Genomic DNA, 14,132 nt, shown 5'->3' with positions numbered 1-14,132 from the left:
ATGTACACTGTTACTATTTCTTACAGTGTCTGACATAAACTTGCACTTTTTATTTTCTTCACCTTCTTAGATGCAAACTGAGCTGTCTGTATAGCTCCGACTTTCAGTTCTGTCACTGCTGGCACTGGGGAATCCTCTCTGTCCATGTATTCCAGAACCAGGAGAATGGACTTTGCTGGTGGTTCTTGAAGCTCTAAACAAATATGGATCAAGTAAACTTTGAGACAGTCAAATCCGCAATTACCAGGTTAGAACATCCAGAAATTACACCAGAGTGGGTCAAAACAAAGTGATGTTGTGGCACATTCACGAGCTGGCATAGTTAAGGAGATCCTTTTTACAGAGATAGTGAAAAATGAAGCAAAAGGAAGCTTTGCATAATTTGCAATTGCAAACTGTAGTTATTTATGTATTAAGCTCCATGCCTGTTCTCTGGCCCCCCAGCACATGCACTATGTGTACTATATTCCAACTTGTGTACGATATGTTCTTGGACTTATTTATAGCTCAGGAGATAGGAGTTGCTTATATACTGCCTCTGAACACAGATCCTGTCCAAAGAAATTAAGGAAGGATAAATTGAAACCCCTGAAAGTGTGACTGTTTCATAAGATTACAATTGGGAGAGTCCAGGACATGTTATTATGTAAGTCAGAGAAGTGGCAGAAAACAAATATATCTTAATATTTTGTAGTACTACTAAATTATACTTGTTTTTTGCAAGGTAAGTTGCAAGCATAGAAGATCATCATTAAGATATAACTGCATTAAAATTAAGAGAAAATCTTTCCTTAAGAAAAAGTTTCCTGTATTTTCTTTGTGTTATGAATACAGGGTAAACCATAATGCTTGTGTGTTCTGATTCTGGAAAATCTCTTTCATTTACTTTTTCCTAAAGGATGAGGAACATGCCTGTGTCACTGTTTGTGGCACAGTGTAAGTGGCAACACGTCACCTCCTTTCTCTGCTCCCTGCCATGGCACAGGGGACACTACAGCCAGGGACTCGATGGGCACATCCAGTGGAATTCCCCCTTCCACAAACATTGGGTGATCTCTTGCTGCTCCCTTTAGGTGGATCACATGGGCTAGTTCCTATGTAAGACAAGAATGCTTCAGATGCAGGTTCCAGCATTGATCTAGGCGGTATGCTGACACCACAGCAGCAGGCACATAGAAATTCTTACATCATCTGCCTATTTAAATGCCAAGAGCCCTGTACTCTGTTGTAAGGATCCTGCATCCTCCCCTGGTCTTGTTCACTCAGGCACTTTGTTTCAAACAACCTTTCCTTCCTGGCAGTGTGACTCAGGAGGGGACTGGACACACTCTTTATAAAAGTGACTGGAAGAGGCAAAACTTCTCTGCCACCAAACGTGGCTAAAGGTTGTGAACTAGGACCAGTCTCCTTTCCTCTTCATCTTATCCCACTGGCATTTTAACCACAATTCCAGAGCTAATCGGGAGATGCAAAACTTGCAAGGAGAGAACCAAACTCTTCCCTTGCTCCTCGCCGTTTCTGCTGTTTGCAGTGCCTGCTGGTGGTCATTAGTTGGCACTCTTCATTAACTTTTGGTCAGTCTCCTTTGGCAGGCAGCACAAAGCCCCTGCCGCGCTGCCAGCCTGTATATCCTGACTTGGGCTCCATCTGAGCTCAACTGCTGCTCTGCAGATGGAAACCTCCTTCCTCACGCTGAGTGCCTGCAGAAGCACCTTCCTGGGACGCGGTGCCCCTGGCAGTTGCTCCGTGCAGGTGCAGCTCCCCTCTCTGCTTGCAGAGAACCCACCTGGAGCTGTGCTTGGCAGCCGCCACCTCCCACCACCTCATCACACAGGGCAGGCAGCTGGGCAGACAGGGCTGAATCCCAACTCACTGTTGTTAGGAATTAATAACTGAATATTTAAAACCTGAAAAAAGCCCCAAACCTGCCATCTCCTGCCTACATCAGTTAATCTAACAGATATAATGTTTCTGCCTACACACGCTGTCCACTAGATACAACTATTTGAAACTCCTACTAAGACCCATGCTGATAAAAATCACAGTAGGTCATACTTGGACTTTGATTTCATAATCCAGGTATCTTGATTGTCTCACCTTGCCAAAGAGCATGATCTTGAGACGGTCAGAATAGTAGAGACTTTCATGATCAGGACTGAAAGTAACAGTAAAATCCTCACTCTTCCCAGCAACAATTTCTCCTTCTGTTGGAAAGACACTGAACACACTTAAGCCACTATAGTTCTGTGTTCCTGGTAAAAAAAAATGAGGATATAAATAAGAAAGAAGGGCAGCTTTTTTTTACTACTTCATATATTTTAAACCAATTTAATTTTTGTTGGAACAGCAAGACCTTGGTGGTCTTGGACATGGTTTTGGAGCAAAACTGGGTGTTAGAAATAACAGATAAATCCATCTACCAGTTTGTGTTCACCTCTAGAGCATCACCAAACCCTTCCTATACTCTAAAGTGTTTTTACAGAGATGAACACCTCTACATGTAATCTTTAATACACAATTACTGTGTGTTTATTTAGATTCAAACACTAGTATCTCCTGACCTGTGGATATTTGCTCAGGCTGCATAAATTTACAGCCACCCATACTGAAAGAATTAGTGCAGCTCCTGCTGAGGAAACAAAATCATGTCTTGAATTTCAGTGATGTGCTGCCCCAAGTTTTGATAGTTGTGTAGATCTAACAGGACAAACTAATGCTGCTTTATACTTCATGAGTCTTGAACAAAAAGAAAGAGAAAAGTAAAAAAACAACAAGTTTACCAACAAGCTCAGTTCTTTGCAAAGAGGACATGATAAAGGATGGAATTTTCTGCTGATCTTTGTGCCTTGTTGGTGAAAGTGAATCCAGTTGGATGGAGTATCGCAGGGTCAGGGTGGAAGTGTTCTCTACCTGGTGACATTAATCCACAAAACAGCATTTTCATTAAGAAAATTGATTCTCAAGCCCGTAGGATCCATATTTTGTGAACTGGCTGAATTTATTTTGCTGCTTCAAGTGTGGTAGGAGTAGTGGACAGAATAGAGAGCAAGGACAAATATTTCTAACACTGGTAAAAGCAAAGCTATTTCTGACTTCCCATCCCTCTGCATCCTGGCTGGGTCTATGGAAAAGATCACACAGGCCCTGGCTCTCTCTCTGTCACAGAATGTACTGGATCTCTGAGCTTTTGCACAGGCTGCAGGCAGGACAGAAGCAGCAAACAAGATCCTCCCTGCACAGCTTTGTTACCCTTGGCCTGAAACTGTCTCAGCATCAAATCCCAGTGTGCCAGACATGCTTTTAAAGCTCTCCTCTTTTCACTACACTTTGCCACTCCGCCTTATGCTCTGCCAGACTAGAACTGCAGAACTCCTCCTCCTCCTCACAAAAATTGCTGATGTGCTTTCTGGTTCAGCACAGAGAATTTTACCTTGAATGTGGACGTCACTTTGTCTCTGGCTATGACATATCCCATATCCAGTACTTCTCCCACAGAGCAAACAATGGATGGTATCACCCCTTGACCCATGAGACTGAGGGTTAGGTTGGACTTTGCTGTCTGGATGTCCAGCATTTCAAAGCACTGCCAAGAGGATGTCTATGTTAGACCATTTGCTGCAGGAAAACATCCTCCCCCATCTCCAGCTTCCCCCCAACCCCCCAGATGGGCCATTACTACTGAACTTCTGGATTTAGTGCATAGACCAAGATCCAAATGTTGGGAGGGGCTATTGCACAGCCAAAGTTTTTATTATCATACAGCCTCACTCCAGTCAGTAATACGTGTGCATTACACAGCCCATGACATCTTGCCATCTCTCCTCTTTTTCCCAGTAACTGCTGCATCTCTTACTCACCCATTTATTCCCATTTGGACAAAAAGAGATGATGAGGGTTTTCTCTTCACCTGGCTCAAGATTTCTAACTGCTCTGACCAACAGGAAAGGACCATGGGGATTCAGAACCGAGAATCTGAGCTAAAATAGTGTGACTCAAGGAAAAAAGTCTGTGAACAAGGATTGGGGAAAAAATACAAGAAAATATTAAAAGCATTATCAGACCAAAGATGTATGAACAAACCATCTAAAGCTTTTTCAGAAATCAATAACTAAGAGAAAATAATAACTTATCAAATTATTTCTTTTTCCATGGAATTCAAATAGCTGCAGGCTCCTTTTCCAGTTAGTAAGTCTCTCTGTAGCTCCAGTAGCAGCAGTATCCAGTATCCAGTTCCTGCAGATAAAGACTCCAAGAGAAGCTGACTGGCAGATAACCTTACAGATTCCAAACAAGGATACATCCAGCTTCTCTGGGGAGATGTTTTGTACTGTAATTTGCTTCATCATTCTGTGGCCTAGCAGGAATGAAAACATTTCAGAAAGTGAGGATGTTCCTTCATGCAGTACCATTCCTCCATTTTAGGCATGCTTCTACCTGGGCCAAACATTCAGTCCATTTCCGGGGCTAATACATTAGTCAAAGCTCACCAAAATACTTTCAGATTTGGACAGTCACTGGTAGAGCTGATTCCATGTTTCTGGATCAAGTTTGCTTTTTACATGACTCAGCTGGCCAAGACAGGCTCCTGCTTTTTCACTTAAGTACCTATTACAGGGCTCATTTCTATATTGGCTTTTGAAAATCAACTAAAAGAACAGAAAATGCAAAACTGTGCTCAGAAGAACTGAACGTCAGAAAAAATCCAAAACTTGAATTTGAATGTCATACCTACAGCAACATCCCCAAAATTCACTGAGTTTCTTCCATTATCCGAAGTGACCACAACAGCTGGCGCTACAGCTGGACAGTGCAACTCCAAACACAAGGTGTTGTGAGGGCTAGAGAGATAGAAAAGAGATATTTGCTCTTGGATCACACAGAAAAAACACTATTGGTAGCAATCTGTTCTGATTCTGCTTGTATCACAGGACATCATTAAATTGGTACTACAAAACATGATCTGTGGTGCTGTGTTTGCCTAAGCAGAAATATAAACTACAACTGGCTTGCATTTCTCAATTATTCTTTAAGCTGCTTTGATATTCATGGGTCGTAAGCATGAACTTCTATCACTGACCTATGAAGTAATTAACATCAGAAAACAAATTTCCTCCTCAAATGAAAAATGCAGATGCCCACCATTCCCTCTGGGATCTCTGAGCTGTCACGACTTACACACCAACTGCACATACCTGCACCTGAGCTTTCCAGAGCCTTTCTTTTCATCCGTGTGGCCACTTGCAACAAAGCATGGTATGATGTATTTTTCAAACCTCCCTCTGAAACTCCTCATCAGGAAAGCCTGAGCTGCCAGATAAGCATCAGAACTAGAAAATCCAGGAATAGGAATCATCTTAGCAAGATGATCTGAGCTATCTGTGTTTACACTTCCTTAGTCAGACACTTAAAACTGAACACGGCAGTGATCCTATGATTCTGTGATCATTTCAATGATTTGTGAACAGACATGATCACATTTCTGCAATACAATAGGCCAAGCAATACTTCATAATTGGGGTTTTCAAATAGAAGCTTTATTTTTATGACCTGTACTGAAAGTATTTAAAAATTACAATTAATGGCTTGCAATGAACATGAGATTTTACTCAAAAATATCCAACCTCCAATACAGCCAAATGCCTGGTGCTTAAGCATGGATTTACTTCCAAACACTTCTAAATTCCTCAGATTGGACAGAAGGGTGGTCCTAATGGTTCTAACACTGTATACTAAACAGGGGGCTTCAAGTATCACATTTTCCACCTAACTATCCACATTTCTAGATAGCACATGCTACTAACATGAATTGTCACTGAGGTACACAGATTGTGAAATTACTATTTAATATGCACATTTTACAACATCCCTGCATTTCCAGGACTGAAGGTGACCATGAATAATGGATGGACTGTGGAAACCATTAAAAAAAAATATAAAATCAACCCAGCCCCACGGGTATGGGCCATCAGCTGGTTTCCATCTGGGCTGAATGTGTTCAGCTCTGTTAGACCTATTCAGAAAAGGTATAATAATAGTAGGTTATTTTGGTAACTAAGTTCAGCTTTCTAGTTGCCCTTTAAAATAACACCCTTGTTGGTTCAGCCAAATTTACCCATTCAGCCACTTCTCATGCTTTCCAAAATATTCTTTGAAGTCTTCAATCCTTCTGCTGCATAAAAGGGATTCTTTGCCTTACACGAGAGGGTACAGCTGCGTGGCTTAAAAGCAGTGCTAATTTTGGAAACAGCCTTTGCAATGTTGCTAAAGCTATTTCTTCTCCAGTTTGCATCTTGTCTACCTATAGGTTTTAGTAGATTCATTAAGCTACTTATAATGTTGTCTGTGTAGTACAAGATGCTTTTGCTGACTTACTCAGGCTTTAACTCTTCGGATTCTGGTTGTTCAGAACTATCTAGAGCAGTTGGGTGTTCGCTGCCTCCATGGCTTCCCAGCTCTCTGGAAGGCTGCTGTCTGCTCATGGAAACATGCAGTTTATTCCCCTCTCTCTTTTCATCTTCCTTGCTTTTCTGCAAACACACAGAAACATTATACACTGAGAGTGATCACTGGTGATCCAACCAGGACATCACTTTAGAAGTACCCAGTTCTGGCCCTGGGAGGTGAAAGTGTGCATCCCACAAATGCTGCAAATCTGCTAGAAATGTAGAAATGTTTTTGTTTTCTAAGAGTACTTCCACAGTTAGCAAGACAGTCCTCTGGGAATGCTTTTGAAATTGTTAGCATGAAATTAAATTACTGCTCAGTGGACAGGCTACACATTAAATGGAACAGTACAGTCAGTCTTGTCCTTTATAGGCAGGTCTTACATGTATCGTGAGTTTGGGCTTCATTAACATGCAAATAATTTTATGATAAAAATACCTTCCAGAACAATGAATATCTGTCAGTAACAGACCAACAGCATGTGCTAGTTCTTAGCATTCCTTACTTGTGTTTCTGCCCCTGCTGCAGCTGCTCTGCCAAGCCTTCGAGCTGCCTCTTCTCTGATGAGCTGATCTGGCAAGGCTGGTCTGAAGGACACTTGAATCAAGCTTTTCTGGGAGGGTGAGAGCACAAAGAAGGACAGGCACCATTCAGCCCTCCCTTCTGCCTTACCCCTGGCAAAGCTCAATAGGTGCATTTATATGACACCAAAATATTCACAAATAAAATCCACCTTTTTTTTTCCAGCTTTTTTGGAAGCCCGCTGTGTTACAGGGTGCTGGTTTTACATGACCCAAGTTTTTGATATTTTAAACATTCTTCAAACAAAGCACACTGACAGCACGGGTGTAACAACACTCAAGGTGAAACCTCCCATAAAGCATTAGCCAGATTTGAGAGTAACACCTCAGGTCTGAGTTAAAACATTATTTCAAACATTATAAAATATTCCAGCTATTCTAATAATAATTATCACGTTGAGCTTTGTTTACAAGCAACAACATTGTGGAAATGTAGAAGATCAAAAGATTTGGCAGAACCCTTGACGTTTGAAGTGAATTTACCTTTCCAGGCAACACAGTTCCAACAGAAGGTGTAATTGTCACTGGACAGTCTCCTGGCACACAGAACTCAAAGGAAGTGGGTCCAACAGGGGCAATTTCCCCGTGGCCAATTCTTGGGACAGCATGAGTGAAGGGGTTGGCACTGACATGGGAATTCATCACATACAGTGTTGCTGTAGAGACACTGTTTAGAGCTGTTGCAGCAAACTGAACCAAGGAATGAGACAACTCAAGAGGTGGGTGGACTCCAACTGCTTTGCATGACAGCTTGAATTGTCTAAAAATAAACACATGATAAATTGTCTCAGCATAAAATAGTCTCTTAATCAGCCTGGAAAATAGGGAACTAATCCTGTAGTCCCTATTTAAGCAGAATTTCAAGCTTGCAATGGGAATTTTGCCTAAAGATGAACAATAATACTATCTATTTTTAATGCACAATTGGCCAGAGTTCCTACTTGAATTCTTCCTCTGTGAACTTCTGGAAATACATCCAGTCAAATCAAAGTTTATGCCATCATTATTTTAGTAGCATTAGCTTAATGTATGAAGCATTAAAGAAAGTAAAATCCTCCAGTCATTCTGCTGAAAAAGCAGGCAGAACATTGCAGGTGAAGATGATCTGGGACAACTGCATCTCAGATATGTGATAGGTTTCAGAGGGACAGGAAAAGTCATCTCAGCAAAGACAGATGTGAATGAAGGATGAAACTCACTTGCACTGAGCCACTCTTGTGAACTCCAGAATTCCTACCTGCCTCACACTTTTGTCCTAGCCTTACCTTTTCAAAGGAAGCAAGGATTTAACTTCTGGACTACCTTAACAGTGGAAATCCAGGGTGATTTAGGCTTCTAGACTACCTGCTACTCCATCAGTTTGTTAACATACCTATTAATCTCTGACTTGCAGGTTAGTTCAAAGCTGTACTCTTTTGCCTTGTTAGCTTTGAAGATTATGTCCAATGTCAGGCTTTCAAGGGGAAGAAGAATTCCAAGTCCATCATTGGGTTGAATTTCAACAAACTTCAAAATGACAGGATAAGAAATTGTTATTAAAATAAAAAACTGCTAGTTGTCAAATTATTAACTAAATTAAAAGAAGACATTACTTGGAAGATTTTGTTACTAAATGTATAAATGCCAGGAAAACAGGAACCTTCTAGTGAGAAGCTTTCATATGATTTAGTGACTAGTGTCTGACTGGCGTGCATTTTTCTGATCCCAAAGTAGCCTGAAAGGCAGAATCTCTTCTCCAGCTTCCTACCATCCATGGTAATCACCTTTCTCTGCTGATGTTTATTTCCTGTCCATAGACAACTGAATGAAATATGGTAAAAATCTGAAAAATTCCTCCTGTGTCTCTGAAGAGTTGATCCCTGTATGATGTGCAGACACCATAGTGACAAATACCAGTTTAATACCTACAAGTCTATGTTGGTTTGTGTTTGAGTTAATGATCCTTCAAGAACGTGATGAGAATAGTAGAATCCCCTCAAAGATGTCTACACTGCTGGGAAAATGCTCAGGGTGCAGGAAGATGAACTTCACACAAACCAGCACCAGAACTAATCTGTGTGTTTCCACAGTGCTGCAGGCAGGAGCATTTCCACGGGTTTGCAAGAAACAGACATGAGTTATTTACATTCACACTGAAACATGTTTTCATAATAATTATATATATTGTGACACCAGAAGAGATGTGAGATAACAACATACCTCTGGCAGTCCCACAAATCCAAACTCTTGTGGCAAGATGGATTTATTTGTTAGGGTAACTTTTGCCTGCACAGCTTCATAGATTGTGCAGTATCCAAAATCAATTTGTGCTGGACTGATTTCCAAATCAGAAGTTGTAACAATTGCATGGACAGTAAAATTCACTTTTTTACCCTGAAACAAATGCAAGAGCACAGGATAAAACCCTCCATCTGTAGCATTGTAAGGACAGGATTTAAGTGAAATGTCATCCAACCTATAAAATGCAAAAAATGTTACTCTGCTCTATCCCTTGACCGTAACACGTGGAAATGTGACAAATCTGTCTTGAACTTAAGCCTCATTATTCTCCAAGAATATGCAACAGGAATTGTCTCATTGATAAGCAGAATTAAAAATACAGCATCTGTATCTCAAATCTCAGATGCTAGAATGGAATCACACCTGCATCTCCAGGAGACGTAAACTCTGAGAACATGGTACATCTGCAGTGCAGATCAGAATAGAAGGATTGTGCTACAGTATCCGATAACTCTGCTACAAAATAAACCACGAGGGAACAGCTGAACACTGCTGGGAAAGGATTTAACTTTCTGTATTGTAAACATGCTGACAATAAGCACCTATCAAGTCTGTATTATCACTTCAAGCACCTTTTAGTATAATCACAGGACTTCAACTAGTAAAGAACTAATCTAAGATGAGGTATCATTAAGTCACATTCACTAAAATAATGTACATATATTGTCAGTCTGATAACCAGCATAATAAAAATCACTAACCTTATCCACAATCAGTATTGTCACTGGAACTTCCAGAACTCTTGTCTCTTCATCAAAATAACTCCCTGCATCCTCAGGAAGAGAGTGCCTAAAATCAAAAAGCACATTCAATTTCACAAAAATATTTTGACTGTTTTCTAGCTAAGGGGAATAATTAACTTTTGACAGAAGTATTTCTGAACAAAAAAACCCTCAAAACAAACCTGTTACTTAAGGTCTGCAAGTTTGATTTTCACAGCTTTTGATCTTAACACAGTATTTGTGCTCCAGTATGAATAGTCACGTAATTGGTTAAGCACCATGTCCCATGTTTACTGAGGTCAAGCCTAAGTATTATCCTATATGTAAGATGCAGGCAAGGATTAGGGAAAAAAGTGGTAGAAAATGCCAGATAAAAAATTAGTTACCTATGAAGTTCCACCTTCTGACCAGAAAAAGAAGACACAGATCAGAAATATGATGCATTTGTCACAGATTTCCTAGAAAATGGCACCTGAGCAGGTGCCTGGATTGCAAGGGTGCTCAGCAGTGGACATAGAGCACTTGACCTTGTACATTAGTGTTGGATTATTTCATTCTTTAAGATATGATTTTGGAGAGACGGGAGTAGAAAGAAGTTATTCACAGATGTTTGCATCCACTTCTTTTTTTAAAAGTCCATCCAGTCATTTAAAATTTGAAAACCTCTAGAGCTTCCTTCAGAACCAGCCTCCTGCACCTTTGCTGCAGGCACAGCACACACCCCACCCAGCCTGGACAATCACTTTGACATTGACCTTAATGCCCAGCCAGCCTGGGGCAGAACCAATCCTATCACCAAGCAGAGACATAAACCAAGTGAAACCAACATAGAGACCAGTAGTGTCTGATTCTACACCAGATTAGCAATTTACAAGAAATACATGGGTTTATTGTAGCTGAAGCATCTTGCTACCACAACCTTAAACCCAGAGCTTCAAGCCAGGACAACACAACAGCTCTGGCCTTTTTAGCTCTGCTGGTCTATTTTTAGTGTCTTGCCGCACCAGAGTGAATTGCTTCCTGATCTTAGGTCTCCACAGTGACAACGTTCCTACTACTACTACTGGAATTACATGCCATTTCTTAATGTATTGTTAAAAAATAGTTAATGAATCAATAGCACCCACTCAGTCACCATGGTGATCTGAAATCTTCCTGGCTGTCATTCTGCAAGTCTGAAATGTGACTGTAGAAGCTGATCCTCAAAGGATCACTTGCGAACTTGTTTAAAGACAAGAATTGGAGTTGGACACAAGGCAGGAATAAAGTATCAGCTTTTCCTGTGTCACAGGACATTAAAATAGTAGAAGAAATTAATGTATTACAAAATAATCCAGAGGGAAAAAAAAATTGTCACTGTACATACACAGTGAGGGACTCAAAATTAGCTGTTAGGCTCTGGAGGAAAAGACACTGAAATCCTTCAGATAGTTCTCTAAAAATGGCATCTTCACACTTAAAAGCAATTAAAGAGAAGCATAAGAGACAAATCTGCAGGACTAGTTCCAAGTGCCAAAAAAGCTGTGGTATTTGGGAATTCTGAAAGTCAGCAGATTGGGGAACTTGCCTTCAAACACACAGAAAATGTCTGCTCCAAACACCCAGCAAGTTCTGAGTATTTCAGTGTGCTCAGAATACTGGGAAGAGCTTCCCAAGCCTTCAGACATCTCTCTGCTCCCTTTGGATTGTTGAATGAGTGTTTCTGGTTACTTTTAATATATCAATTTTTTCTTCTGAGAAAACCAGGCTTATAATACTAAATCCATGAGGAGGCATTTCCAGAAATGTGTCACTAGCTCAGTACTTCACATCAGCTTGTAGCAAACTCCTCTTTCTCTGTCATACACACACTCCTGCTGTGTGTCAGGTCTGTTAAAGCTGATCTGTGTACTGAAACAGCCTGATACTCATTTGGGGTGTCAGAAATGCCTTAATCTCATCAAATCTCCTCTCTGAAGCTTCCCTGTTTTTCAAAGAAAGATTAACGTCCTAAATCCAAGCTGTGCTTCTCTCCACTCAGTAAGTGTTACAGGGCTTTACAGCATCTGAAGTGAACATGTCAAGTGTTGTTGTCATCTGATAGGACAGCAAGTGTTGGAAGAACTGTAAATACTTTTAGTTCTTTGGATACTAACCTGGTAAGAACTTCAAAATCAGTGAACAGACTCTCAAATTAGAGTCCAGAGATGCTGAGCATATCAGTGAAAATCCAAATACATTTACATCATTTGGATGGGGCTTGGAGATACCTGGTCTAGTGTGAGGTGTCCCTGCCCATGGCAGGGGGGTTGGAACTAAATGAGCTTTAAGGTTCTTCCCAACCCAAACCAGTCATGACTAGATAACCTATATAAAAAAGCAGCAGGTTTGCAGCAACAATCAATGGAGAAGCCACTCAAGTATTTGGCTGTACACCAGAATTAACACCTATATAATTTCATTTGTATTTTAAAAGAGGTGTCCTGTTAAATTCTTTAGGATGGCAATGATGAGGCAAAGACAATTAACAGTGGTCAGCTAGAGCTCTTGTATTTAAATTTTTAGAAACTGGAATTCTTTGTTTCCTAGAACTCTGTTATGTTTGTATATGTAAATGTATCATGAAACAGAGAAAAGTAACTTGGTGGGTTAAGGCTTTTAGCACCTTAGAAAATGTTCTGTAAAATGCCACATGAAATTCAAGATCAATACATTCATATTTTGGAGAAAAATACACGTGGGCAGGAGAGATATGAACAGGAAACCCAACCATTCTTACCTTAATTAGCAAGAACAGGAGTTCTTGTCCAGAAATTATTTAATCAGTGATCCATGAAGTAGCCACCTGCCCAGATAGCCTCTGTCTTGTATAAGAATAGCTTTTCCAGAGAAATGTGAGCAGCCTACCAGGAATGCAACTGCTCAGATTTTCACACTGCTGCTGTCACCACAGGAAAAGCATTTCCTCACAGGTATGTGATCCAAGTTAATTTCCTCATTGAGCATCTGGCACCAGCAGTGTGAAGTCCAGCCTGCCACAGTATGAAGGAAGAAAAAACTCTGACCTGTTCAGGTTTTCCACTGATAGCCTCTTCCAGACACTGTCTTACATAGTGCAAAGATCCCTGTTGGGAGGTTACCTTGGCAGGAACCTCAGCTGCACACTGAAGGACGACTGGGCTTGAATGTAGCTGGTTTTTGGAAGCAGCTCCATGTGCTTACTCAGTTCTTTGCAGACTTCAAACTTCAAACACTGCGTGGTTTTAGCTCTGCAAACAGACCAGACATGCTCAGGGGGCTCTGAGCTACCCCTGCTGCCATCTCTGCAACGTTTGTCTTGGGGTCTGGTGCCCCCTGCCCCCCACCCTGCTGCTCCACTCCACACTGCAATTAAAGCTATTTCAAGCTTCCTTTGAAAATGATGGGCATGTAAAACTGCTACAGCAAAATCACACAGTTGTATTCTCTTTTAAGATAAGTATAGAAAACAAGATTTTGGAAACACTGTAAGTAAACCCAGCTGTATTTCCAGCAATGTACACAGCTGATTGGAATATAATTATCAAAGTGCAGCACAGTGGTAAGTCAGGTCACGGGAAAGTCAAAGCCAAATTATTGTGAAATACCAGCTAATTATTTGCTCCTCACATCCATTCCCTCTACCCGAATCAATAGGAATGACTCATGGAATGTTTGAGACATCTAATTGGTCCTTGCAGCAGCACAGAACCCACTCAAGATGGAAAAGGAGAAATTGTCTTGTAATGCTGGATCTAGGTCATGTAGCAAGTGGTGGTGGGTGGGATGCAACAAATAAAAACCTGTTATTCTGTCTGAGAAACAGAAGAATTAAGACCAGCAGCACCTAAGTGGGACCAAGGGTACCTAGATGCTGCTGGAGTGGCTAACAAGTACTTAATGACCCAGCTTGTAAGTCAGAGGAACCAAAAGAATTAACTTGAAAGAGCATAATATACCTTAACAGTAACATGAGCCCAGTCTGTGAACTCCACTCATCCTCATTATCATCACAATCACCTCAGAACCTTACCAAAAATTAAGCCTGTACAGGTGGGAAAAAACCCTCAGATTCAGGGAGTGTGTGTGGGGGGGCTGTTGTATGCCA

The 14,132-nt window shown here is 40.9% G+C and overlaps 2 protein-coding genes across 4 annotated transcripts in view; one reads left to right on the top strand and one right to left on the bottom strand.

Annotated features, from left to right (window-relative positions):
* CFAP74 (cilia and flagella associated protein 74) overlaps positions 1-14,132 on the bottom strand; it is a 65,674-nt gene that overhangs the window by 2,022 nt on the left and 49,520 nt on the right. The window contains exons 23-38 of the mRNA XM_051637256.1: positions 13,147-13,275; positions 10,007-10,094; positions 9,225-9,398; positions 8,398-8,531; positions 7,509-7,785; positions 6,950-7,057; positions 6,373-6,527; positions 5,193-5,327; positions 4,729-4,838; positions 4,299-4,354; positions 3,858-3,977; positions 3,431-3,583; positions 2,781-2,910; positions 2,098-2,252; positions 956-1,094; positions 63-193 (exon numbers count right to left, since the gene is read on the bottom strand). Of these exons, the coding sequence (XP_051493216.1) occupies positions 63-193; positions 956-1,094; positions 2,098-2,252; positions 2,781-2,910; positions 3,431-3,583; positions 3,858-3,977; positions 4,299-4,354; positions 4,729-4,838; positions 5,193-5,327; positions 6,373-6,527; positions 6,950-7,057; positions 7,509-7,785; positions 8,398-8,531; positions 9,225-9,398; positions 10,007-10,094; positions 13,147-13,275 (2,194 nt within the window). The remainder of the gene's footprint in view (positions 1-62; positions 194-955; positions 1,095-2,097; positions 2,253-2,780; positions 2,911-3,430; positions 3,584-3,857; positions 3,978-4,298; positions 4,355-4,728; positions 4,839-5,192; positions 5,328-6,372; positions 6,528-6,949; positions 7,058-7,508; positions 7,786-8,397; positions 8,532-9,224; positions 9,399-10,006; positions 10,095-13,146; positions 13,276-14,132) is intronic.
* The window catches only part of GABRD (gamma-aminobutyric acid type A receptor subunit delta), an 85,277-nt gene that overhangs the window by 30,749 nt on the left and 40,396 nt on the right, over positions 1-14,132 (top strand). The window lies entirely within an intron of this gene.

Source organism: Apus apus, chromosome 20, assembly GCF_020740795.1.
Source record: "Apus apus isolate bApuApu2 chromosome 20, bApuApu2.pri.cur, whole genome shotgun sequence".
NCBI lineage: Eukaryota > Metazoa > Chordata > Aves > Apodiformes > Apodidae > Apus > Apus apus.
This window is presented reverse-complemented; position numbering and strand designations above follow the sequence as displayed.